Source organism: Platichthys flesus, chromosome 16 (genome assembly GCF_949316205.1).
Source record: "Platichthys flesus chromosome 16, fPlaFle2.1, whole genome shotgun sequence".
Taxonomy (NCBI): Eukaryota; Metazoa; Chordata; class Actinopteri; order Pleuronectiformes; family Pleuronectidae; genus Platichthys; species Platichthys flesus.
Genome location: NC_084960.1, coordinates 2,390,063 through 2,415,750, shown reverse-complemented (window position 1 = coordinate 2,415,750; position 25,688 = coordinate 2,390,063). Strand labels below are relative to the sequence as shown.

Here is a 25,688-nt window from a genome sequence, read left to right as displayed (position 1 = left end):
TACACCTTATTCCTTCAATTGGGTTTCTTACGTGTGTATTTTTCAGTTTATGTTGTTCAGTGGAATCTAATGATTACACAATGCAAATATTCACACTGCACAATATTAACAGTTCACATGTGCAAACAATAATAAAACGTACAAACTTGTAAAGTGTGATAATTCTAGTTCTATATTTTAGTTTTGTATTTTCTTTATTTCTATTATTACCTCTTCGTACTGATATAGATCATGATTGTGAAATTAACTGAAACCAACAGGCCGTGGTGCAGATGGGCGACATCTGCATTAAACATAAATTCAAGTCGATCATATTATAAAGTTTGACGTCTCAGTCTCTATGAGGGTGGGTGGTGTTCTGAAAGCAGTTCCTGGGTCAGTACTGGTCACTGGCAGAATGGTGTTGGAAACCAGCTCAGCCTTACTGGTTCAGTTCCTGTTTAGCAGCACACACACCCTCACAGGGCGGTGCAGTCGGAGGATCTGCTTCAGTCGAGCACCAGCAGAGGAGGATGTTTTCTCTGAGTGGTTTCCCTCCACTCGCTCACATGTGGTCGATCGGAGATGATGTAGGACACTGATAACTGAGTCTCTCTCTCTCTCTCTCTCTCTCTCTCTCTCTGTCTGTCTCTCAGTCTGTCTTTTTATTTATTAATTCTTTATTTCTTACTTGATGTCTCAACACATCTGCAGAGCATCTCCAGTGTGCCTCTATCACAAGCCACCAGCTGGCCACAGTATGAAGATATCATTTGTTATCACTTCACCATCTCCTCTCAGAAGACGCGTCCTCTTGTTGCCCAACTGCAAGGAGGGTTTTTCAAGCTTTGCACATTTCCTGTTCCCCTTCTTCTAACAACATCTGCGTGAAGCCCGACGGCGCCGCACGCAGGATAACACCGAGTCCAAGATGTTTGCTGGAGTGTGTAACTGGTTGTGGAAGCGTTGAAAAGGTAGTTTTTTGGATTCATTGAAAGTTACTGATTTCAACCTGTTTGTCTTTGGGAAGCTTCACATCCTCTTTTTCCTCCTCGAGCATCATGACTCATTCTCTTCTGCCTCTCTTCCTCTTTCCTTCACGTTAACATGTGCAGCTAGTATCTGCATTGAATGCTCCTGTGTTTAAATTAAGCCTCAGGGTTGTGTTGTTTTTTATCAGGATGTTTTTTACATGGAGGTGGTAACACTCAGGTTCTTATGGCAGAGCCGGACAATGTAGCATTGACTGTATACAATGGAAAAAACACCTGTTTCCTCAGTGGACAATCAATGGGCTGGTGTGCAGAAGTGGGATGTGCCAGGTTCTGCACACAGTTGTGTGTCCCTCCTCACGGTTTGACATGTGTGTGTGTGTGTGTGTGTGTGTGTGTGTGTGTGTGTGTGTGTTTGTGTGTATGTGTGCGTGGCATGGCAGGTTTTATTGTTATATATAAATAGATATATCGTTACTAACCATATTTTTAAGAATACAATTTTAGCTTCATCCATTTCAGATGCCATGAAGTGAAATGATTGTGGAATAGCTTCATAATAAAAATAATAATAATAATATTTATCTGCCTCCAGGACCCGAGCTGATAAGAAGAAGAAAACGGATGGATAATTATAATCATAATCATAATATGAATATACAAGCAGATAGAAATCAATGTACTTGATAGCAAATTAAAACAGATTAAGTGTCAAAAATCTAAACATGAACAGTGAGAGAAGTTGATTACAAGAAGTTGTTCATAATAGAGGAGAAAAGAGGATGTTGGGTTATGGTGCTATGTTATGTCGTTAGCTAATTGGTCCAGTGTTAGATTAACCTGTTAAATATGGATTAATAAAGACATTTATGAATTTATTTCATATTGAGTTGATCTGATGAGCTCCAGCTCTGTCTCGTTGAATGTGTGACTCTCAGAGACAAAGTTTCTCCTCATGTCTTGTCTAAAGAAAATCAGCTGCAGGATCTTAAAGAGCATTTCATTCATTGCTTACTTCCCGGAAGCTCCTTTCCTGTTTGGACGGGCACAGGTGAACCAGTTTAAATCCCACTGGCAGCGACTGGTCTCGACTCCAGCTGGTCACAACTGCAGCTTCCGTCCACATGAGCACCGACATCCTGGAGACTCTCAGGGGACACATTTGTCTTCCCTGTGAGACATGTCACAGTTCTGTCTCTATTCTATTGATTTTGATTCATCACAACAGTAACAGGAGGAAACTCGACCATTTTAAAACCTGCAAACATTCAAGTACCAGTGGAATTCCATTGTTTTTCCTCAAACTGTGTATTTATTTGTGTGGTCACTGTGGTTGGAGTTGTCTGTCACTGAATACGCAGTCACTCCAACCACAGGAGTCACATGATCTGCTCTGTGCTCATTCCATGAATTCTCTCTTTTCTTTATATCTGTCACATTTAATCTGTTTTTTATATATTCAGTTGAATTCTGTCTCTTTGGAACCTGTCACTACACAGGACCTGTCTTTACTCGATGTGTCAACCTGGACGTGTCAAATAGGAAGTTGTCCTTGTGTAAGATTCATTTCCATCTCTGAATCATTTATGAAATGTGTTGTGAGCAGCTGTTTTTAAGAATGAAAAAGTAGAAGTTCCTCTGACCCACTCTGATGACTCACTGGTCCTGAGGGGAAGTGGCCGGCTGCACATTGTGGCCTGAAGTCCTTACTGGGGACATCATCGTCCACAGCTCTGTGTGTGTGTGTGTGTGTGTCTGTGTGTGTGACTCTGAATAGTGTTCACCTCTGGACAGGAACAACAATTATTCTAAAGTGTTTGGCAGCGGCAGTAACAGGAAGCTACTCTCACAGAGACCTGATGTATATTGGTTTCCCGGAGCCCAGGGGTGTTATTCTGGTTTTTATTCTGGGACTTCCTGTCGGTTGATCATTTGTGTTTGTGTGTGGACGCCGCAGCAGAAGATGGAGCACCGGTCGTGCACGGAGGATCGGATCCAGCACGTCCTGGAGCGCTGCCTCTGCGACCTGGGAGTCGACACCCCGGACAAACAGCTCTGGAACGGTAAGACGCCATCCCATAATGCCTGCTTGTGATGCTCACATGATGTAGAAACAACCTGGAACATCAAATAACACAAACTAACACAACCTGGCTCCTCAGATCACAACATACATGTGTTTGTGAGAGCAAACAGTTGGAATATTACTAAAAAGATCAGGGAACATGTTGTCCATCATTCAGAGTGAAATGGGAAGTGAAAGTCAGAAAGAGAGAGAGACAGAATGGAGGAGTTTCATTACTTTACTTTCTATTTCTTACTATTACTTTAATTTAGAGCTTTGGCAATAAGGTGAAGTTGTGTAATCATTGTTTGTGTCTTGGTTAAATATGTGTTTTGTAAATCTGTCATCAGAATGAAACCTAAAAGGAGAAATAAACTCTGTGTTGTTGTTGTTTGTGTGTCTGCCTGAAGCCGGGCTGTGCATGAACCGCTGGTGTTTGGAGGAACTTGTGAAGAGAGATCCGCACAACTTCCTCATCCTTCTGCAGAACATAGTCGGGAAAACAAAAGAGGTGCTGAGAACAAACACACAACATCCATGTTAGTCTTCCAGACGTCTCCTCGCCATGTGGAGAAAGATCTCAGGGTGTTCCTCTGTTTTCCAGGTTCTGGAGCGGTGTCAGTATGAACTGGTGGTTCCTCTCTCGCTCTTGTTCTCCTCAACCCTCCTCAAAGTGAGTGGATGTAGTTCACGACCATGTACACACCATTGGGGTTTAACGTGTGTGTTTTATTCTCGAGCTTCGTTAACCTCTGTGTCCTCCTCAGGCTCCGTACGTGGCTCCGGACTGTGACGTGCTGTGGGACGCCTACCTGCTCTTCCACAGCTTCCTGTCCTGGCCCGAGCCGTGCAGCTCCGCCAGCAAGCGCCTGCTGAGGGTCATGCAGCAGGAGCTCAGAGCACCAGGTGACTTCTCCTCCTCTGAAGTGAACCAGAGAGAAGAGGCTTCATTTCACACATGGGAATGTTCTAGTTGTTTTATGGTGTTTCCACCGCGTCGAACAATATAAGAACTAAAAGAACGACTTTGAATCACAGAAAACAACCTGGACCCTTGAGATAAATTTATCTCATGTGGATGAAACTGCTAATGTGACCAGAGGAAACAAAAGCTATTCATATCTGTGGTGTAGAGGTGTTAAAGAACATGTGACGGTGCTGTGGTTCTGTCTCTGTGCATCATTGTGATCTTTTGGAGGTGGTGTTTATTTTTGCTGCAGGTATTTCATTTCAGAGGCTGGTGAGGGCCGAGCAGGGGCTTTCCTCCGAGATCCACAGATCTAAAATCATGTGAGTTACCTCAGACGCTCATTAACACCATTATCAACACTATGTTTTCTGTTCTTCCTCATTGTCACTCCTCTTCCTCACACTGTCTGCTGATGAAGCCACAGATACGATGACATCTTGGAGTTGAAACACAAACTTGTACTTTTACTTCTTAGTTTGTTTCATCTCCTGTTCGTCCATCTTCACGTAGAGTTTAAGCCTGATTGTTTTTACATCCTATAAATCTACTTTGACATGATGTGGCCCCTTGTTTCATTGCTCTCCTTGTGAATGTGAATGTGTGTCTTCATTAGGACGGTACTGTTAGTGTGTCCAGAGGAAGACGTCCCTCCGGAGGTCCAGCTCATCTCCAAGCAGCTGAGCAGCTCCCAGTCCTCCAACAGGGACGTCCTCACCACCCTCATCCAGCACAGCTTCCAGGCGGTGCTGGGCACCAAATACGATCTGCAGGAGCTTCACACCGCCCTGCAGGTGATTGACCAACACCGGGCACCGCACCTTGTGTTTGTTTTGTTTATTTAAATCCATCCTGAGACAAACGTCTTGTTCCTCCAGTCGAAGCGGACCGAGGAGCTGGAGCAGCTCCTGCAGGAGGTGACGGAGAACATGGAGACGGCAGCGTCAGAAGCAGACTCCAGCTCAGCGAGGCAGAAGCTCCTGACCAACATGGAGAGGATCAGAGAAGGTCTCGCTCCTCCTGCTCCAGCTGCTGGCCGCACCCACACTGGTGAGACAGACATTTAAAACATCATGAATCTCACATCCAGACTGTTGCCCTGAGTGAGAGGTTCTTCTTTAATTCAAGCATCACTTCCTCTCTTCAGGTTCTGTTGAAACCTTCGCGCTGCCCTTCCCCAAATGTCACACGTGTACTTGGGAGAACGACAACTTTGGTAAATCAGTTCGAACAACTCTTAATTTCATGCGTCATCTTTCAGAGATTCATCTTTATCTGTAAAACTCTTTCCTCTCATTTGTTTAGACTTTCTGAACGAAATCCTACCAAGTGAGTCGGACGTGGATTCTACCGTCGACTGTTTCCTGAAAGCAGGGTTAGACGAGGACTATAAATACGACACCAGTGTGGATGAGGAAGAAGAGGAGGATGGAAGCAAAGTGGACCAGGACTTTCCAAACAACCGCATCTCCACCACGTCCTCGTCCTCCAGGGACTCCATGTTCTCCAGCCACTCCCTCTCCTCCAGCTGGTCCGTGCCGTCCGCCTCATCCGGCGTGGAGAGTGACTTCAGCGAGGACACGGGCCTCGAGGACACAGAGGAGGGACAGGACAGCCAACCGAAACCTCGGAAGAAACCCAAGAAGAAGTCCAAATCCCTGTTAGGCATGGAGCGCATCTCCATGCTTTTCAAGAACCCCCGCAGCCCCAGGACCTGCCGCCGAGTCCAGAGCATGGGTTATCATAGTGACTTCACCAAAGACGTTCAGATAACCGGGTCGAGGCTCAAACTCCCCAGGTCCCTGTCCAGACAGGCGTCCATCTCTACCTCTGATCCTCTGTCCCCCCAGAAGCAAGTGTGTGTCCGCAGGAGGCCGATCCTGAGCTGCGACGGGGCCGAGGGACCCACCCTGGTCCGAGTGGTGGTGTTCGGAGGGGACAGAGAGGCGGGCCGGCTGGCCAGGGCGTACAACGACCTGCAGCAGAAGGAGCGCAAATGTCCCCGACTCACCAAGAAGTGCAAACTGCAGTTTTACTTTGTCCCGACCAAGAGGAGAAGCTCGAGGAGCCCAGGAGGAAACACGCCGACCGAAGGCCCGACAGGAAGTTCAACCAAAGCTGCTGCGTCTGTGGTGAGCGACTGACACATCGCCACTGATTCAAACCTTACATGTGAAAAGGAAGAAAGACAATGCTTTCTAAAGGCGCCTCTTATAAAGGATGTATTGTGTTTTTATAGCTCAGAATTAAAAATCATGTCATGAATAAACTGAATGTTAATAAATCCTTAATAATAGGTTAGTAAAGCATTAAATCATCTTTGATAACTTACTTCTTCGTAATAAATGCTCCAAATGCTCTGCAGCACTTCTCCAGAGAGTCAGAGGTCAAAGACTCACAGATTAAATAAATATTATTGGTTTATCTAAAGTAAATGATTCAAAAGCTCATAGTTCAGCCATCGTTGAAAGTATGAACCTCAGTAAGATGCAGGACACCGACAGGAAATGTAGTGAGCACCTTCTCATTCCCCCCCTCCCACAGGAGTCTAATGAGGTCACGCTGGAGGACAGTACCACACACCTGGCCCAGATGTTGGGCGCCATGGATCCGTGGTACGAGCGGAACGTCCACAGTCTGCTCAGCTTGTCCTCCGACGTCCTCTGTCAGGTGCGGGTCACACACTCAGGAAGTAAAGACAACTGGACTGACATGATGAAGTCACTGGGGTTGTCTCGGTTTGAGCTCGGGAACTAAAACTTTGGAGAATGTTCCACTTTCTGCACATGGGACCTTGTTGGGATATAGATTACATGGATCTGTTGAACGTGATGTTATGATAAAATGTGTAAATTTCCTCTGTGTGACTCAGACTGGCTGTAAAGACACAGACGTCTCAGAGGGAAGCGGCAGCGGGGAGCGTCTTCCTCTTCTGACCCAACTGGTGCTTTACTACTGCAGACATGCAGACCAGCCTGTTCTGGTGCCGCTCTACCAGGCGGAGGTGGGACACACCAACACAGACACACACACACTAGTGAATACCTGTGTGACGATCACTTAGTGCTGACTCACCTGTCTCTTCCTCTGCAGCTCACCCTGGCCGGAGGAGAGAGGAGAAGGGAGGTGTTTGTTCATTCTCTGGAGCTCGGCCACTCGGCTGGAGCCAGAGCTGTTAAAGCCATGGGTGAGTCTCAGTCTCACCGACATGCTCAGACGACCACAACATCACACACACACACACAAACAGTGTAATGTGTGGTTTATTGTGTTTGTAGGACCCGCCAGCAAGAGGTTTGGAATTGATGAGGAGCATCAGGCTGTCCCTTTAACTCTGAGCGTCTCCTACAACAGGGTATTGTTCCTACAACTCAAACAATAAGACGTTTATCACAGTGCACAGCTGGAACTCACACATCTGCCCTCACGTCACAGGTGGCTGTCAGCGGCAGGAGCCAGTGGATCGACACGGAGATCATCTGCACATCCATTAACCTTCAGAAAGCCTCCAAGAAGCCTGAGCACCTCTGTGACGGTGATTATCATGAGGCCCTTTCACTTTTCAAACATTGTGACGTCTTACGAAAATGAAACTGTGTGTGTGCAGATTCAAGGATAGAGACTCTGCAGCTGACGATGACAGAGGTCATGAAGAGGAACTGCTCCAAGTCGAAGAAGTGCCCCAACCAGGTGAATGGTGGTTTCACATGTGGTAGAAATCTCAGTCTCGTGCACGTCCAACCTTTTAAAACACTCTTCCTCTCTCTTCGGGTTCAGCACATCTCGGTATCAGAGGTGAAGGTGGACAAGGTGCAGGTGAGCGGTGGAGACGATGGCTCCACCTTCGCCGTGTGTCTGGATCAGGATGAGAAGAAGTTCATCCAGAGTGTGACCAGGTACAACACAGCATCACTCACTCAACCAGCATCAATATGAAATCCCAAAACAGTATATCCCACCAAGGTAATAAATACTTAAAGGTGTTTATGCTGTCATTCTGTGTGTTGTGTGTCTGCAGGTGTGACGTGTCTCTGTGCTGTAAACCAGGAAGCAGCTCGGACTGGAGGTCGTACAAGCTGCTCCCAGGTCAGGTTCAGCCTCTACACCCATCCTACTGCTCCCTGCTCTGCCTCCCCATCACCTCCTTCTCCGCCTCCTGACACCGCGGGAGTGGACACACTGCAGGGTTCCTCACACAGCTCAACACATGACGGATGAGGAACTTGGCTCCTGAAGAACATCTGGAAATGAAAGCACAGAAGAAGTGGCACCAATGCTAATAATAACGATGACATGTATAGCCTAGTGTGTATTTCAGGTTTGTCCTGTAGCTGATGTCAGAGTGTTTCTCACCAGTAGGAGGAGGAGGAGGAGGAGGAGGAGGAGGAGGAGGAGGAGGAGGAGGAGGAGGAGGAGGAGGAGGAGGGTGTGTCTCCTCTGCAGCTTTTATCTATAGAAGAAGACTCATTAACTTTGTGTTAATTCATGTTATTAATGATGTTGAATGGAGGATTTCTCAGCAGAACTTTGAGAGACATAGAACTTATTACTTGATTACGACTGTGTACGCTCTGTTAAACCCTTTTTTTTTTTTTTTTTAAGAAATGTCTTGTAGAATAAGCTATTTATTTTTGAAGCGATACCGGACACAGTTGTGTTTCCATTTAAATTTGTTTGAATGTGGGACACAATCAAATAAAAGTGTTTCCTTTGTGTATTGTTTGTTCACTCCTTTTCTTGAACTTCCTCCTACGAGTTAATTACACCCTGTGTGACTCCTGCACCTCAGTGCATCCCAGCCTCGGCTGTTGATTCACTCAGTGGTGGCAGCCGCTGGAGAACCTCCAGAGGAAACTCGTTTTATATTTCTCTTTCAGAAAGATTTGATCTACGTTGTTAAGTTTCTATCACCGCAGACATGTAGCTAACACATTCCAAATGAGGTTGCATTGATTGAAATGAAAGTTCTCATCGCAGTCAGGAGCAGATAATGTTTTTATCTTGAACTCTGTGGCTGTGCCGCCGACAGGAGATAAGAGCTTCAGGTGAGACGGACTGAACTCTGCAGACAGAGATGAATCCTCAGATTTCAGGAGAAATGGTCGATCTCGCAGGTTCGTGCCTCAGTTTCCTCGTTAGAACTTCCTCCACACACAAGCTTGTTTTGCAGGTTTACGCTTTGATGATAATCACATGAACCTGATGGTGTTTAACACACGGCAGTGACATGTGTGATCTGTTTCCAGCTGACGTGTCTCTGTCAGCTGTGCAGTCCAGTCTGCACACTGAGGTTCGGGCGCTGCTCAAAGAGATGAACAGCAGATGTGCTTCAAAGAAAGGTAGAGGGAGGCGCCTCAAAGGAAAACACCAGCTGGGATAAAACCAGTGATATAAAAAAAACATAATTAAAAAGATAATACCAAATTAACCCAGCAGCCTTCATAAGCTGTTATAACATTTAATATTAGTTTGTTAATGAGCTTTAATTATTTAGTAGCTTCAGAGTCAATCAGGCTAGCAGTTTCCCCCTGTTACCAGTCACTATGCTAAGCTAGCTAAATGGCATCAATCTTCTTATAAAATGTTTGGCAATTTTTTTTACAGAATAAATAAAAGATGAATAATGATTTATTCTTGCACAGTGTAAAGCTAATGTCCTTAACTTTGTGGCTTCATAACTTTACAAGTCGTTTCACATTCCTCATTTCATCTTCTGATAAAGTAACACATTCATTTATACACAGATGTTATTCATGTAATACTAAGAGACTTTATTCTCCCGCCCTATTCATCCATCCTCTGTGTGCAGGATGGATAAGATGGAGCCTTGAGAGGAAGGTGGAGGTGGACCCGTCCTGCAGCGTCTCCCTCATCTCCGTGTTGGTGAAGGAGCTGGAGAAGAAGCTGGAGAAGGTTCTAAATGTTTCTCCCTCAACTCTGCCTCCAGATTTCAAAATAAAAGGGTCACACCTTCAAAATGATATTGTGAAAATGTATGGGAGCTGTTTATAAAGGAACATTTTTTTGTCTGATATAGATGCATAAAATAGGATCCCGAGTGCATGTCATCCCGATACTGCACACCCTCTACTATGCAGTCATTCAGGTAAGATGCATCTGTGTGACATGAGGGACATTGATGTGTTTGTGTATTCAGTGTTGTGCATTGTTCATTGTGCACTTTCTGATATTGAAACTTCGCAGTCAGGCTCCTTGATTCCTCGCAGCCTCTACCAGAGAGTAGATGAGTGTTTGATGAAGCTGCTGATTTCACCGATGCCTTACTCGACCGTGGCCCTGAGCACCTTGAGCAGCGTTAAGATGGAAATGACCACACCAGGTAGAACACACACAGCTGTCATCAGTCTTGGAGCAATGCTGTGGAACTTCAGACCTGCTCTCTCCTCCACAGGCTCTTTGTACCTGAGGAGAGTCATCGCTGAGCAGAACCTGAAGAGTAAACATTGCAACCTGCAAGAAAGGTGAGGAAACGCTTCCTGTCGTGGACAAGGAGCCGAGTGTAACGCTGAGTGAACCATTTCATTTACAGCCGTATTCCGTGTTTGCTGGTGTCCCTCAGGGTGTTTGTTCTTGCAGATCCAGATGTTTTTACTGCACAGCTGGAGGCCACAGTGAGGGCGTACCTGGAGGTGTCCGGCGTGTTCAGGGACACGCCCACAGCCATGGAGAAGAACCTGATGCTACGGGTGATGCAGAAGGGGCTGGGGACGTTGAGCTGGAGCTCCAGACTGGCTCAGGCTCTGGAGGTACGCTGGTTTATGGAGATACTGTTTGGACTGTGGGAGGAAGCCAGAAAAAGGTCACATGGAGAGAACATGCAAACTCCAAACAGAAGGAAAGATCCAAACCAACAACCTCATCACTGTGATGTGTCTTTTGTGTATTTCAGGCTTTAGACGATCAGATGGTAGAGAAATACTTCGAGGAAGTGGTCCGAGCCGTGGAGCAGAGTATAAAACATGGTCCTGGTAGATGCACAAAGTATCTGAACAGACTGCAACACGTACAGGAAGAGATTCTAACTGCTGCTACAGAAGGTGTGTGGTCGACCTGCACAGATGATGAAGAACAGAGATCCGAGGAAACTCTTCTGCAGGATTGTTTCTGAGTAACTTTCTCCTCTTTTCTCAGCAGTAACCGAGGAGGAGTGCGGCTCCCGGAGCAGCCGGACGTTGTCATTTCCAGAGATCAAATTCCTGCTGTGGACAAACGAAGAGGATCTATGTGAGTAGAAGAAACAGAAAACTTCTACTATCATATATCTGATCATACTGAGATAAAATAAAAGAGTTTCCCTGCAGGGAGTCTTCTGGCAAACTTCTCTCTGAGGTCCAACGAGACGGGGCTGAGGACGGTGGGATCAAGAGACGTCTGAGGGCCGTGAGTGATGTGCAGGACAGGTCCCAGCCTCAGGTCAGAAATCCATCATCAGCAATCTCACGGAGAAACTCCTACAAGAGGGCAACCTCCGTAGATAAACTGATTCTGATGAGGGAGAGGATGGACACGTTTGCCGGGAGCCGTGGTGTCCAGAGAGACGACTGCAGGTGTCTCACAGCGCGGGTGGTGGTGATGGGGGACGATCGGGTGCTCGGGCGGCTCAGCAGGGTTTTCCTCTCTATACGGTGAGCTGCTGGTTTGTGTGTCTGTGTTCACACCGTGTGGTGCCGCTCAATAATGTCCTCTGTGTGTCTCCCAAAAGACAGCGAGAGTCCAATCATCTTGTTTTGACCAAGAAGCTGAACCTGCAGTTGTACTACGTCCCCGTCACCGATGTGGAGCCCAGTTCACCAGTGAGTTTGACCACAGCCTTACTGGTGTGGGTTCAGAAAGCTGTTTATAATATCTCTTCCTGTTCCTGATAGGTCGGCCCAGGTCCGGACGAGGGGAGACTGTCTCTCGCCGGCTTGCTGGGGAGGTTGGATCCGTGGTACAACAGCAACATCAACATTCTGAGAGCCACCATCTCCAACCTGGCCAGAACGGTAAGGACTGAAAGAAAAGGATTTGGACACATGGCGTCCATCTTGAAATCAGGCTCAGGACGCAATGTTCTGTCTGAACCCGTCTCAGGTCGAGTGAAAACCGCCTGGATCAGGTCTGCACACTCAGAGAGCAGCAGAGGAGGTGAACTTGAACCCAGCCATCTTGTTTCTGTCCATCTGCAGCACATGGAGTCGGAGGCAGAGTCGGACCAAAACCTCTTCCTGCTGGACACCCTGTGTTACTACCTCCGCTGTGGGACGCAGCCCGTGAACCTGCCCATGTATTCTGTGAAGGTACAGGGCAGCCGTCCTCCATGATTTAAAAACACACACATACATCAAAGTGCAGTACATCAAAGTGTGTGTGTGTGTGTTCAGATGAAGCGGGGCAGCAGTGACGCGTCCTCAGCGGTGGAGGACGTGTTCGTGTCCCACCTGGAGGCCGACATGCCAAAGTTCAGATACCTCAAAGAAAAGTTTCCAAGTATGTTCCTGCATCTCTTTTGTGTGTTTGTGTGTGTGTGTGTGTGTACACAGACAAGTGTGTGTAGTGGTGTCAAGTAAAGTGTTGCTGTGCTCGACAGAGGATCCGTCCACACAGAGGAAGACGTCCACGGTGATCGTCCTCACCGTCACTTATACAGAGGTACTGAACCGTCCTTCTACTCAAAGTCATGTGACCTTCCTTATACAGTAGAATTTGGCTCTATTGTGTTTCTCGTTGACAGACGTCTTTGAGCAAACGAGGAGTCGTGAGAGGAGAAGCTCTGAGGACGTGTGGTGTGATGATCACCTCAGAGCCGGCAGCTGTGACCTCAGGTTGACCTCCAGCCTCCACTTTTATATTCATTCCAACAAAAGAAGAATCATTTGAAACACATGAATAATTATTTTTCCCTTCCTGTAGGGGAGGATCTCCTCACAGTCAGTTTTGACAGCATCGACCTGGGAAACAAGAAAGTAAGAACTTAACTAAGAAAATGTTTTTATGATTAAAAATAAATCATTACATTATTTTTAAGGTTTTTCTGTTTTCATAGAAAATCCGAACCCAAAACATCAGCATCAGGACGATGGAGGATCGAACCCTCTCCGTGTGTCTGGACAGAGACGCTCGCAGGACGTACACCGACGTCCAGAGGTCATTCTCCACCCCACACGTTGTTTTAAGTTCTATTCCACCTGAGGCCAGTTTAAACCACAGTGTGATGTCACTTCTTCTTCTGCAGGATAGACATCTCTCCGTGCTTGGACCCAGGATGCAGCCTCCGCTCCAGGTTCAGCGTCCGTAACGAGCGAGAGCTGCCGCTGAGCAGGTATCTGAACAACGTCCTGTCGCTGCCCATCAACACCTTCAGTGGTGTGACCCTGTGAGGAACCTGAGGAACCTGAGGAACATGAGGAGCAGGATGGGCATTAGGAACATGAGGGGCATGAGGAACATGAGGAACACGAGGAACACGAGGAACATGAGGTGCATTAAGAACATTAGGAGCATGAGGAACATGAGGAGCATGAGGAACTTGAGGAGCATGATGGGCATTAGGAACATGAGGGGCATTAGGAACATGAGGAGCATGAGGAACAAGAGGAGCATGAGGAACAAGAGGAGCATGAGGAGCATGAGGAACAAGAGGAGCATGAGGAGCATGAGGAACAAGAGGAGCATGAGGAACAAGAGGAGCATGAGGAGCATGAGGAACAAGAGGAGCATGAGGAGCATGAGGAACAAGAGGAGCATGAGGAGCATGAGGAGCATGAGGAGCATGAGGAACAAGAGGAGCATGAGGAGCATGAGGAGCAGGAGGAGCAGGAGGAACAAGAGGAGCATGAGGAGCATGAGGAACATCAGTAACTGGTCGGGTTGTGTCTTGTTTTATTTCATCTGGTCTCATCTCGGGTTGTGTTGTGTTGTGTGACGTAAAATTTCAAGATGTGATAATAAACAAAGCTTCAATTATGTTTGTGAAACATTCTCTAATCACCGCCTACAGATCGTTTGTAGTTTGATCCAAAACTTGTGTGATCCAGATCTTGTTCTATCCAGATTTTGTTTGATCCACATCTTGTTTGACTCAGATCTTGTTTGATCCAGATCTTGTGTGATCCAGAGCTTGTGTGATCCAGATCTTGTTTGATCCAGATCTTTTTCTATCCAGATTTTGTTTGATCCACATATTGTTTGATCCAGATCTTGTTTGATCCAGATCTTGTTTGATTCAGATATTGATGATTCAGATCTTGTTTGACCCTGATCTTGTTGGGTCCAGATCTTGTTTGATCCACATCTTGTTTGACTCAGATCTTGTTTGATCCAGATCTTGTTTGATTCAGATATTTTTTGATCCAGATCTTGTTTGATTCAGATCTTGTGCGATCCAGATCTGGTTTGATCCAGATCATGTTTGATTCAGATCTTCTTAAATTCAGATCATTAACTGAGTCTTTCTCTGAGCATTTAACCTGACATCACCTCAGTGTGTGGCCCGCACTGAGGCAGCCGCGCCGCCAGGGGGCGCTGGAGTCGTGAGAACGGCTCCAGGTGTGTAGACGGTGTAAACGTTAAACCTGCAGAAGGTGTCACGTGTTTCTCTAGGAGATAACAAGTGGATGTAGAAACCAGAGAAGATCGATGAGGAGAACCTTGAGGACCTTCGAGTGGAAAAGAAGCGAAACGGTAAAAGTTTAAATTATTGAAGTTGTTAAAGTTGTGACGTGTCCTCCGCTGCGGGAACAGGTGCATCCACGCGCCACCTGTTACTTCCTGCTTCACCGTTTAACTTTCTTTCTTCCTCCTCATGAAAACTGAACTTTTAATTGTTCTAAAGTTTATTTTTAAAGTTAAACTGCAGCTTCTTCTCCGCGCTGGTGACGTGATGTTTGAACTGATCTGTTATCAGCTCCTAGAAAACCACGTTAACATGTTTATTAAGAGACAGGAACAGAAACGACTCGATAAACATTTCAGATCAACACAGGATGTAAAGATAAACGTGAACAGGATGTGGGATGAGAATCAGAGTTCCTGGAACAATCACACATATCTTTATTTATTTTATTTTATTTTAACAATTGTATTCTACTCGTATTGTAAGATGATTTAAAAGAACACAAACGATTTACCCATCTTTATGAACTCATTGTTTATGGTTGTTGATATGAGCTTTACAAATAAAGATGGATTGATTGATACGTATTTGAAATATTATCAAATATCTCTAATTCTAAATGATAAGATGACGATATTTATCATTTTGTTTTATCTTGACAACCATAGCAACTGTGTTCTATTATTATACTCTTAATAATAGGGCTGCGCTAAATGGCCAAACATTATATCAAGATAATAATGTACAATATTGATAATTATCAAATTATAAACAAATATATATACACTTGCTATATTTATAAATGTGAGGTTGCTCAATTTTGTGTTATAATATTGGATCTATGTTATATTGCTATTTATGAAAATGATGCTACTATAAATATAGATATTTTGTATTGCCTAGCCTTAATCCAAAATATATGTATAATGACAATTGACTGAAGAGGACTTGAGGATTTCCTGCTGTTGATGACGACTTTTAGAATTAAAATACCGAAGATTCTGTAGTTTTCACGTCTGAAGTGAAAACGTTAAACTTGATTATTTCCCGTCTCTGTGTGTCTCTCAGTTTGAATCCATGTGAGTCAGCAGCCGAGTCTCTGAGCAGGACGACGACCATGAAGAGGAACAAGCAGATCGACGTCAAGCGAGCGCTCGCCCTCGCCAGCGTCTTCAACTTCCTGTGCTCCTGCTCCAAAGGCTGCCTGCTGCCCTTCCTCACCCTGTACCTCCGGCAGCTGGGCCTCACCCCCGCGATGACGGGCGTCATCATGGCCGCCAAACACCTGATATCGCTGGCGTGGACCCCTGTGGCCACTCTCCTCTCCAAGCACTACAACAAGAGGCGAGTGGTGATCAAGGGCTCTCTGGTGTGCTCGGCAGCGGTCGCTCTGGTTCTGCTGCTCGTCCCGACCGCAGAGGTGCACACGCAGAGCAGCTCCTGTAACGCCACGAATCTGAGCAGCGGCTCGGCCCAAAGTCTGGATAACCTGCTCCCCATCAGCCTCCTACCTGAAACCACAGTGACCAGCGGTCCCCCAGAACATCCTGTTTCCCATCCTGGTGACACTTTACCTGCTGAGACTAAATCTGCTTCTGTAATGACGAGCACAACTTCACGGAATCAGCCAGAGGATGTTTCTGTCGGGGTCGAGCGCAGCCTTCGAGAACCTGGGATCAGCAGCTCCGTTGTGCCTCATGTCTCCGGCTCCTCTGCTGCTGCTGTGAGGAGGAGGAGGAGGTCAGAGGTCAAATCAGGCCCTGAGGAGCAGCAGAGAGAAAAGACGACAGAGGAGGAGAGCCGGTTCGACTTTTTAGGAGACTTGAAGGTCATGGACCCTCAGCACCAACTCTTCTTCCTGATCCTCATCCTCGTCTCGGTGTGGGAGTCGGTGTCGGCCCCTCTGGAGTGGACGGCCGATGATGGACTGTATGAATATCTGGATTTTGCCGACGCCTCCGACCGTTACACCGCCATCGGGCCGTGGGGTCTGCTGGGAGCAGCGTGCGGGGCTGGAGGCGCAGGGCTGCTGGTCAGCCAGTTGAGTTGTCTCATAGCCGATCGGATCCCCAGGAGCGCGGCACACTTCTTCTGCTACGCTGGTTGGGCCGCTCTGGCGCTGCCCGTGGCTTGTTACCTCCCTCTCTACCTGAACAAGAAGCGCGACCGGGCCAACGGGCTCCTGAAAGCCGTGCAGCTGGTGCGTGGTTCCCCTCGCGCTCTGCTCTGCGCCATCACCACCCTGCTGGTCGGGGCGGCGGGCGCAGCCGTGGACAACTTCCTGCTGTGGCAGATGCAGGACCAGGGGAGCAACGAGCTGCACATGGGATCGTCTCTCGCCCTCGCTCTGCTCTCGCACGCCGCCTTCCCTCTCCTCGCCGGCCGGCTGTCCAAGCTCCTCAGCCCGGGGAGGGTGCTGGCAGTGGGGGCCGCAGCTCTCGGCCTGCAGTGCCTCTACTACTCCTTCCTCTGGGGCCCCTGGGCCGTGCTGCCTGCCCAGATGTTGAGTTGCTTCAGCGGCGGAGCCCTGTGGTGGGCGGTGAACGTCCAGTGTGAGGACGTGGCCACGCCGGAGGCCGAGAGGAGCGTGAGGAGGATCTACAGCGCCTTGTCTCTGCAGCTGGGAAGCAGCCTGGGCAGCGTGGGCGGAGGGTTTGTGGTGCAGAGGTTCGGGCTGGCCTGGCTGTTCAGGGCAGTGGCGGCGGGTCTGATGCTGTGGTGTGTGTGTCTGCTGCTGCTCCAGTGGAAGGCCCCGCACCAGCGCAGGATCAACTACTCCCGCCTCCTGGCCGCCAACGCCAGTGAGGCCAGTGACTCGGAGTCGGAGCAGGAGCGGGACTGGCTCGACAAAGCGATGGAAACCGATAGAAGCAATAATAATAATTATGGAAGGAGGATAAACCACTGAGAGAAACTGAACTTTACAGAGTCGGCTGCACGAAAGAGAACAATGGGTGAAGAGCAGAATATTTTAACAATATGTAGAATAACATGTGGTGAACACAGTCCTGTACAGACACTTCATCAAGTAGCATGAACCAGATAATTGATGGGTTATGACGGGTTTCATTTAATTTCTGACTTTCATTTGCACACACTCATAAATATCCGTCTCCTAAACCTGCTTGATTTATCTCCAAGAAATGTCTCTGAATGTCAAAGATCCACAACTTGCTCTTCCCTGACTCACACCACCTCCCTCCACTGAGTAGTTTTTGTGTAATCCATTTTACAAACAGACAAACACACAGAGAGGAAACCACACGGCAGCAGGGTTACATGTGGCCAGAAGCTCTCTGCAGCACAGGGCAGGTTTAACAGGGTTTAAAAGCCTCTGACAAGCAGAGCAAACAGCAGCCGTGTGCACAAGGTGAGGCCGAACCAGTCGCTCTGTGTCACCACACCCGGGACACTGAGTGGTGTTGATCTGCTGGATCTGAGGCTCCTTCTGTTGGGGCCTTTTTGAAGCTGTGAAGATGCTGATTTGTAATTAACTGCAGCTACAGAACATTTAAAGGTCTTCTGTGTTTTCAGAGGCTCAGTGTCTCCGGCCCCTTCAGTCCTGGTGGGGGAACATGTCGTTAACACACTTTAACACGTCTCTGGATTCATGTGAAACAACAAATGTTGAATTAATATTCTGCAATTCTGTGCATTGAGATCATAATAATATTAAACGCTCCATAATGTGATGTTTGTTTTGTCCGTAAAGTTTCAATTCAATTCAACAACATCCCACTGGGGGGGCAATCCATTCAAGAATAAATAAAGTTAAGGATAATAAAATAATGAGTCAAGTAGGAGTTTAAGAAAGTGTGTGTTTGTGTGTCTGTGCGCGCTGAGATTACAATAATATGCAAAATAGGAAGATCTCTAATACACACACACACACAGACACACACACACAGGGTAAGTATATGTCTGAGCAGTCAGCATCGCTCCTCTTTGTTTATGCAGTAGCTTTTGAGCAGTTGCTCTGTGTTGCTCTCTTTCTCTGTCAGTAGGTGGCGTCACTGAGCAGAGCAGCTTCTTCAGCTCCTGTGAGCAGAGAAATCCTCAGTGTGAGTCTGAGCCTGGACTCATCATCATCACCTCCTTCTCTTCCTCCTCCTCCTCCTTGTTTTCTCCCTCCGGTTATGGTGCGTGGACACGTTTTTGTTTTCATTTTCAAGCAGCACCAATATTTCCTCTGATTCTTTTTGTGCGGAAAATTGAAAAAAGGAGAAAAACATGGAGAAAGAGAGAAAATGCTCTGGACAGTACGGAGCCCTGGAGGAGACGCAGGTGGACGGAGGAGTGAAGAAGGAGCCAGGTGAGTTTTAGATGGAATTCACTCTGCACGTTTTAATACTTCTATAAAACAGAAAACATGTATTTACACAGTTTTACTTCATTGGCCTTGGAAAAGTGTGAATCAGCATGAACTCAGCTGGAGAGAATGGAAGAGCCCTAAGTTACCTGCAGGGCTGGAGACAGGATTTAACAAACCCTCAGGGGCCCCATAGGGTCACTTCAGTGTCAACCCCCCCTCAGTACTTCTACTAATCTGTTTGATTTATTAATTTAAGAGTACGTTGTGTTTTTTAGATTTTTCCTAGATAGATAAATTGTACATATATGTGTATGTATTTATAATAAAACTTTAGTTAAGCATGAACATATCTGCAGTATCTTATAGATGCGGGGCATGAGTGAGGTATTAGTAATATCAAAGTGTGGCGGGGGGGGGGTCCTTATCATAAAGGGGCTCTGTCCTTTTAAATATGTGTATCATGTGAAAAAACACAATAGTTTTATTCTATTGATTTCTATTCTATATTATTTTCTAACAAACAAACAAACAGACCAGAGGACGGAGGGGAAAACGTATCCTCCCTTAGAGCAACATAAACTGTAACACAGGTGCAGATTGTTCACACACTAACACACTGTTAGTTCATGTGTGTGTTCATGCATGTGATAATTTACATGTGATAATTAACATGTGATGATCAACATGTGATAATACACATGTGTGCTGGGGCTGTGTATTCGTGCAGCTCCCCCGTGGTTCAGCGTATGTGATGGTAAAGTCTTTTCACACAAGGTCAGGTAATTAAAAGCCGATCCGAGCTCTGGCGGGTGAGTCATCGCTCCTGGTGAGGAGTGAGAGAGGGGGGGCTTAGACCTGATCATAGCAGCAGGGAGGATATGATGCAGGGCGGAGGTTCATGTTCTCACACAGGCACCTTCAGTATATGTGTGTTTTCTGTTAACAAGCTTGATTTAATTTAGCTTTTCTTATCCTCAGGTTATTTAAATAGTTCCGACCTTTACGGTGGATGGATCCTCAGAATCCGGCTGTTTTTAGATTTAACAAACTTAAATCCCGTTTCAGGATCTTTAGAAACTCAACGTGTTTGTCTGTTTGTCTTTCAGCGGAGGACGTGGTGTCGATGGCCGACTCCACGATCACGGTGCAGGACATCGAGGGAGAGCTGGTGAGAATCGAGCGGATCCGAGACATCCTGGTTCGGAGAGAGTCGGAGCTCAGATACATGTAAGACCTGCGTCTGTAGAAGAGGATGTATACACTCTCTTCTGTTATAGACAATACGGTACAAACTTCCAGTTGGACCAAAAAGATGAACTGGTTTTATCTTAGTGGTTGAAGGTCAAAGGTCAAGCTCACAGGGACCCTTTTTGCATTGTTAACCTGTTATCTCAGGATCACCTCGACATGATACTCTCAGATTTGGTACAAACATTTGCTTGGTTTCACAGATGAACTGATTTGAGTTGGGAGGTCAAAGGTCATCGTTTAAGTTCACAGTGACCTCACACAACATGATATCTTCAGTCTGTCACATTTTGACCAGCTGTCACTCGGCCGTGGTTTATGATTTGCACAGTGTTTATGTGGAACTGATAGAGTTTCCTGAAGCTCCTCTACCATCACATCGAGCTCCTCTGTCTGGTCCCTGCAGCCGCACACAGACCGAAGCTCGGCTGCTCTGGGATCTGTAAACACAGAGTTGCTGTTTAAAGTCCCTCAGGAGTTCCATCGGGAAACACAACTGTCAAGCCTACGCCTCTGAGAGAAGCCAAGTGCACGATGTGTGTAGACAAAACAGCAGTGCTGCTTACCGTCTCACCAGGCTGCGACACACACACACACACACACACACAGACACACACACACACATTGCTGTTTAACTATCTCCCTCTCTTTCTGTGGAGACGCTCCTCATTATCTTGCCACACGAGGCTGGAGACGGGAGCAGAGGGAATCAGATCTCTGATCAGCTCTGATTCATGTTTTCACAGCGTGAGTCACGGAGGCAGATAATAATGACTCCAGCTCGGGCTTCGATTTGTTTATTTTCCTGTGAGATAATTCCAACGCAGCCTCGTCTGCTCGGAGCTGAGCATCGTGACGACACGTGTCAGACGGTCTTGTGTCACAGACTCACAAAGTGATGCACAGCTGCACCGACAACAACCCGCTGACTTCTTCCTCGTCCCTCTGGGCTCCGTGAGTCGACGTGTGTTCAGTCAACTGCAACCGAGGGAAGATTTGGTAAAACAACAGAATTCAATCATCATATATCCATATATCACTCAGGGTCCCGGGGGCTGGAGCCAATCCCAGGGGGCTGGAGCCAACAACCACTCACACTTCACACCTACGCTTCATTTTGATCCTCCAATCAACCTCAACACATTCTGCATGTCTTCAGACTGAACTGGACAAACCAAGATTCTAACCAACTTCCTGTTGATATAAACAAGCAAACAAACAAACAAACAAACAAAGGGGTAAACAGCAGCTCCTCCTTGTGGCGGCTCGTTGTCGCACACTGGGTGGCAGCATATGAGTCGTCCTGATAAACACACACTGATAGAAACACTGAGCTGTTGGTTTAATAAAGTAGGTGTGACACTCGCACACACAAACTCAAACACACACACACAAACACACACTCGTCCAGGCGGCTGCTGTCGTATGAGGCGGTGAAATGAGATTTGATCATTTCAGATAATAAACACACGTCTGCTGATAGAATCTGGCCCCGGTGTTTTTTCAGTTTGATAAACTCACATTTCCTCATTCACGGCTCTGTGCTCTAAGTCAAGGAGGAAATTGCTTTGCTGCAATGATACAAACTCCAGTCTGTTGTTGTTTTTTAAACCCTTATTAGGTTTTCTCTTATGTCAAGTATGTGTTGATGGATTTGGGGGAACATTTCATTTAATTTTTCATGTTTTTGTTTTCCTCTCAGGATGGACGACATCCAGCTCTGCAAAGAAATCACGAGGCTGAAGAATGAGCTGCAAAACCTGGTCTCAGTTCCAGGTGAATTTAATAAAAAGCTTTAAAGAAAAGATTTCATATAATAATGAGCATCATGTTTCTTCTTTAGTCAGAAATTATTTTCCGACTTACACTCACATCCCTCTTCTCATTAGGTTTAGATGACAGCTCTCATGTGGAGGAACGTTGCTGTGGAAACTAGAAGCTGAAACATAAAACAATACATTTACATGGAGATGATAGAAATATAAACTGGTTTATAGAATCAGTTCGTCTGAACTCTTCTAGAAGCACGTAACTCTACTTACTGTATAAATTGTTGTTCGATATTGTTGTTGTTTTTTATATTGTTGTTTGTAAAGTGCACCAACCACACCAAGGCAATTTCCTGTATGTGCAAATATACATGGCAATAAAAAGAATTCTGATTCTGATTCTGAGAAACAATAAGTTACTGTTTACGACATCACATCCTTTTGATGACAAAAATAACTTTGAGAAACAGTTAAATGCAAATATATAACATAAATAAACTCGATGGAGAAGGAAGTTCTTCTTCTTCTGCTGCTTCAAAATGTGTTGTTGTCCACAACATGCATTGGGACGTGTTGGATGTGTCCATGTCCACAATAGTCTGAAATTAAATTGCTGACGACTGGATATTCATGAAGAAAACATGTCTAGTGTAAAGGCCTTGTTGTGTTGTGTATGTGCTTGTGTTTAATTTGTGTGTTGTGTTGAACAGACAAAGACAAGTCCAAGGAGGACAGGGAGCGGGAGGAGGAGCTGCTGCTGCAGATCAACAAGCTGGTGGAGACCAGAGACTTCCTGGTGGACGATGTGGAGTTCGAACGACTCAGGTGAGGTTTTAAAAATCCACTGATGGAGATAAATTGAGCTTTGATTCAGGTTGGTAATCTGCAGATATGTTTGCAGAGATTTAATTTTACAACTGGACGTATTTACTCTTATCGAGCCGATGAGTTTTCAGTCCCTCACATCATTTTGTTAGTGGAGCTAAATTAGACCCGGTGATAAACAGGCAGGAGGAGAGTGAGAATCAGCTTCCTGCAGGAGGAGCTCAGGTCTGTGTGTGTGACTGCAGCAGTGAAATCACACCATGCAGATTAGAATCCACTATTAAAGTGTGTTTTCGCAGTGACATTCAGCAACATGCGATAAAATCTTAAAAGCCGAAATGAAAAAGAAAACGTGGATGTGTTTTCCTTCACAGGGAGCGAGAGGAAGACAGAGAGATGGCGGCTTTCTTACAGTCCAAGTTTCCCAAGGCTGCGGCTGCAAAGGGTTAGTTTAAAGCTGCTGACACACGTATGTGTTTAAGTTTAAATACGACGAATCTTTCCTGTGAATAATGTTTAATATTCACATTTTCACGTTTTCAATCAGGAGCCTTGCCGGATCAAACGGTGGCTTCCAAGTCTCAGCAGACGTCGACGCCCTTCATCAGTAAAACTGGAGTCACGCTGCTGAAGGACTGCTGCGGCTTCACCTGCTCCGTCATGTGACACGGCACCACACGCCCATTAGGGATCAAGTATTATAACCACATTATTCAGGCTTTAACATGTGATGATTGTCCTTATTTTGCATTTTATATTGTTTTACAATGTGACTTCTTTACAAATGAAATTCAGTTTAGAAAATAAAACTGTAAACAGCCACAGTACAAAATATTCTAGAGGATTTCTAGAATAAATTTGTCATTTTTGTTAGATTATTGACTAATTCATAAAGCCTCATTTATTTCAATGTAGATCGTTTTTCTGTTTACAATTTAAACCAGAGTCTTCTCTGAGTGGGTTTAAGAAATATGCCTTAGTCTGTGTTTTGTATAAAAACTGTATTTTCACATGTATAATTTAAAACAATCCTTATGTGTCTGTGATCCATGATATTGTGTCTTAATGTGACTCGGACTGTGAACAGTGATGTTGTAATAAACACGTTTGATGCTTTTCTCTTTCTGACGATGATTTAAATGTTTAAGTCTCAGGATCATGTTCGTCTCTGTCAGATGTTTATTTATTGTTCAAACACACACACACACTAATATTATATTGCTTTAATTCAAACTTACTCTAACCTTAACCATAGTCACTACTTGTCTAACCCTAACCATATCCATCCTAAAACAAACCTTAAAACAAGTCCACACTGTAAAATGTGCTTTAGGTTATTCGCTGCTTTTTGTCCCCATAGTGTGACTGTGGACACATTTATGTCCTCACAACATAAGTGATACCTGGACCGCACACACACACACACACACACACAGACACACACTGCAGCCACAGATGAGTCTCACTCGGAGATGAGCTCTGTCTCCAAACGTCTCCTGATGAACTATTTTTTTGATTTAAGTAAGAATCATGTGAGACGGAGACAAACACACGTCCGTCCCCGTCTCACTGATCCAGTTGTGTTGTTGTCGTCCCTGCAGCTGGAGTCTCTCTCTCTGCAGTGATGTGTTCTGCTCCGAGTCCCCGTGCACATAAACAGTGCAGATAAACAGTCCTGCACTCACTGCACCACTGTATTCAATTCACAGGCTGAGGAGACTAATCTGGAGGCTTCATTTGGAAGACAGACACGCTGCTGCCCACTCCCAGTGGCTGCTGGTGGAGAAAGCTGCTTGTTCCTGTACAGTATGAAACGAGCTGATATCTTGCTACGCCAATTAATTGTTCTTTCTTCTTCTCTCTCTCTCTCTCTCTCTCTCTCCCTCTCTCTCTCTCTCTCTCTCTCTCTCTCTCTCTCCCTCTCTCTCTTGTGCTGCTCCACCCTCCAGCAGTTTAGATTTTCACTCCCCCAGGAAATTGTCAGTGACATTTCCTCGAGGGAAAGTAAATTAAAGATCAGGGTGTGTGTGTGTGTGTGTTTGTGTGTGTGTGTGTGTGTGTGTGTGTGTATTTGTGTGTGTCAGCTGCATGCAGCGACAGGGAACTGGTTTGTTTGAATAAACAATACTCCACAAATACTTCAAAATGAAACAATACAAAAAGAAAACTGTTTTCTAGTGATTATTACATCTAGCTCCAAATACATTCATGAATAGTGTGTACTTTATTAATCATCAGTACTAACATGGATATGAATACATTTATAAATACTTCTAAAGAATTCAAAAACGTTCATGCATCACATCATCACACGATGGATGGATCTCAAACTGGGAAATTATTGTCTCATCTATTTTCTGTCTGATCGTCACTTACATGTTTTCATCTTCATACCGTGTCATAGCAACCAGTAACCAGTGTGATCAAACAAACCAGTAGGTTGAGGTGGTTCCCAGCTGCAGCATCAGGCTCCTCACAGCTTCAGGTACGTTCACCAGCACAAACTCACATCAGATGTTTCAGTGTAAAGTCCGTGGGCTCAACTCTGCTCCTGTGAGATCAGAGGATTAAACCTGGAAACTGTAATGAGCCCGTGTGGTTGGGAATAATGGGCCGGACTGTCTGATCTGGTGTGAACAGAGGAGACACCAGTTATACTCTCTGTTGTTTACTGGCTGGTGAGTCACTGAGTCTGAGTCACACACTCACATCATCGAACACAGCGTTCATCCCCGGAGTCGGTGAGGGAAACGCTTCTGAGAGAAAGACACCATCAGTCTGACTGGTGACCTTATTGTGAATAAGATATCACTCCAATTATAATAACAAAGAATATCTGACTAATCCTTTGATATTCCTGTTTGTGTCTGATCATGAGTCAGATAAACATTATTTATTCATTCTTTGGATCAATTA

The 25,688-nt window shown here is 45.7% G+C and overlaps 4 protein-coding genes across 4 annotated transcripts; all 4 read left to right on the top strand.

Annotated features, from left to right (window-relative positions):
- The first annotated feature begins 872 nt into the window (after positions 1 to 872).
- Positions 873 to 8,717, top strand: LOC133971346 (phosphoinositide 3-kinase regulatory subunit 5-like). The gene is made up of 18 exons (XM_062408654.1): positions 873 to 953; positions 2,929 to 3,034; positions 3,447 to 3,547; positions 3,641 to 3,709; positions 3,804 to 3,942; positions 4,257 to 4,326; positions 4,620 to 4,797; positions 4,882 to 5,053; positions 5,151 to 5,219; positions 5,309 to 6,135; positions 6,548 to 6,673; positions 6,876 to 7,007; positions 7,097 to 7,190; positions 7,282 to 7,358; positions 7,439 to 7,538; positions 7,611 to 7,693; positions 7,781 to 7,899; positions 8,022 to 8,717. The coding sequence occupies exons 2-18, from the start codon at positions 2,935 to 2,937 to the stop codon at positions 8,161 to 8,163; spliced, it is 2,598 nt and encodes an 865-aa protein (XP_062264638.1). The 5' UTR covers positions 873 to 953; positions 2,929 to 2,934; the 3' UTR covers positions 8,164 to 8,717.
- A 384-nt stretch (positions 8,718 to 9,101) lies between these two features.
- On the top strand, positions 9,102 to 13,383 carry pik3r6b (phosphoinositide-3-kinase, regulatory subunit 6b). Its single transcript, XM_062408087.1, has 20 exons — positions 9,102 to 9,117; positions 9,250 to 9,342; positions 9,813 to 9,916; positions 10,041 to 10,109; positions 10,208 to 10,343; positions 10,416 to 10,485; positions 10,584 to 10,770; positions 10,914 to 11,061; positions 11,159 to 11,248; positions 11,499 to 11,649; positions 11,727 to 11,817; positions 11,890 to 12,000; positions 12,214 to 12,303; positions 12,388 to 12,493; positions 12,594 to 12,655; positions 12,738 to 12,828; positions 12,917 to 12,969; positions 13,050 to 13,150; positions 13,239 to 13,286; positions 13,323 to 13,383. Exons 1-20 carry the CDS (start codon positions 9,102 to 9,104, stop codon positions 13,381 to 13,383), a joined length of 1,878 nt encoding a protein of 625 aa, XP_062264071.1.
- Positions 13,384 to 14,570: 1,187 nt separating this feature from the next.
- mfsd6l (major facilitator superfamily domain containing 6-like) lies at positions 14,571 to 18,310 on the top strand. Its single transcript, XM_062409005.1, has 2 exons — positions 14,571 to 14,686; positions 15,687 to 18,310. The coding sequence occupies exon 2, from the start codon at positions 15,736 to 15,738 to the stop codon at positions 17,524 to 17,526; it is 1,791 nt and encodes a 596-aa protein (XP_062264989.1). The 5' UTR covers positions 14,571 to 14,686; positions 15,687 to 15,735; the 3' UTR covers positions 17,527 to 18,310.
- Positions 18,311 to 18,682: 372 nt separating this feature from the next.
- On the top strand, positions 18,683 to 23,875 carry zgc:171844 (uncharacterized protein LOC100151763 homolog). Its single transcript, XM_062409006.1, has 6 exons — positions 18,683 to 18,930; positions 20,037 to 20,157; positions 21,881 to 21,954; positions 22,658 to 22,772; positions 23,147 to 23,217; positions 23,320 to 23,875. Exons 1-6 carry the CDS (start codon positions 18,849 to 18,851, stop codon positions 23,436 to 23,438), a joined length of 582 nt encoding a protein of 193 aa, XP_062264990.1. The 5' UTR covers positions 18,683 to 18,848; the 3' UTR covers positions 23,439 to 23,875.
- Positions 23,876 to 25,688: the final 1,813 nt, after the last annotated feature.

Coding starts and splice junctions, on each gene's coding strand:
- LOC133971346 (XM_062408654.1), top strand. CDS start 2,935: ATGGAGCACCGGTCGTGCACGGAGGATCGGATCCAGCACGTCCTGGAG. Junction 6,674..6,875: donor CCTCCGACGTCCTCTGTCAG/GTGCGGGTCACA, acceptor TGTGTGACTCAG/ACTGGCTGTAAAGACACAGA. Junction 7,008..7,096: donor TGCCGCTCTACCAGGCGGAG/GTGGGACACACC, acceptor CTTCCTCTGCAG/CTCACCCTGGCCGGAGGAGA.
- pik3r6b (XM_062408087.1), top strand. Junction 10,110..10,207: donor TCTACTATGCAGTCATTCAG/GTAAGATGCATC, acceptor GAAACTTCGCAG/TCAGGCTCCTTGATTCCTCG. Junction 13,151..13,238: donor ACGTACACCGACGTCCAGAG/GTCATTCTCCAC, acceptor CTTCTTCTGCAG/GATAGACATCTCTCCGTGCT.
- mfsd6l (XM_062409005.1), top strand. CDS start 15,736: ATGAAGAGGAACAAGCAGATCGACGTCAAGCGAGCGCTCGCCCTCGCC.
- zgc:171844 (XM_062409006.1), top strand. CDS start 18,849: ATGGAGAAAGAGAGAAAATGCTCTGGACAGTACGGAGCCCTGGAGGAG. Junction 18,931..20,036: donor AGGAGTGAAGAAGGAGCCAG/GTGAGTTTTAGA, acceptor TTTGTCTTTCAG/CGGAGGACGTGGTGTCGATG. Junction 22,773..23,146: donor GTGGAGTTCGAACGACTCAG/GTGAGGTTTTAA, acceptor TTTCCTTCACAG/GGAGCGAGAGGAAGACAGAG.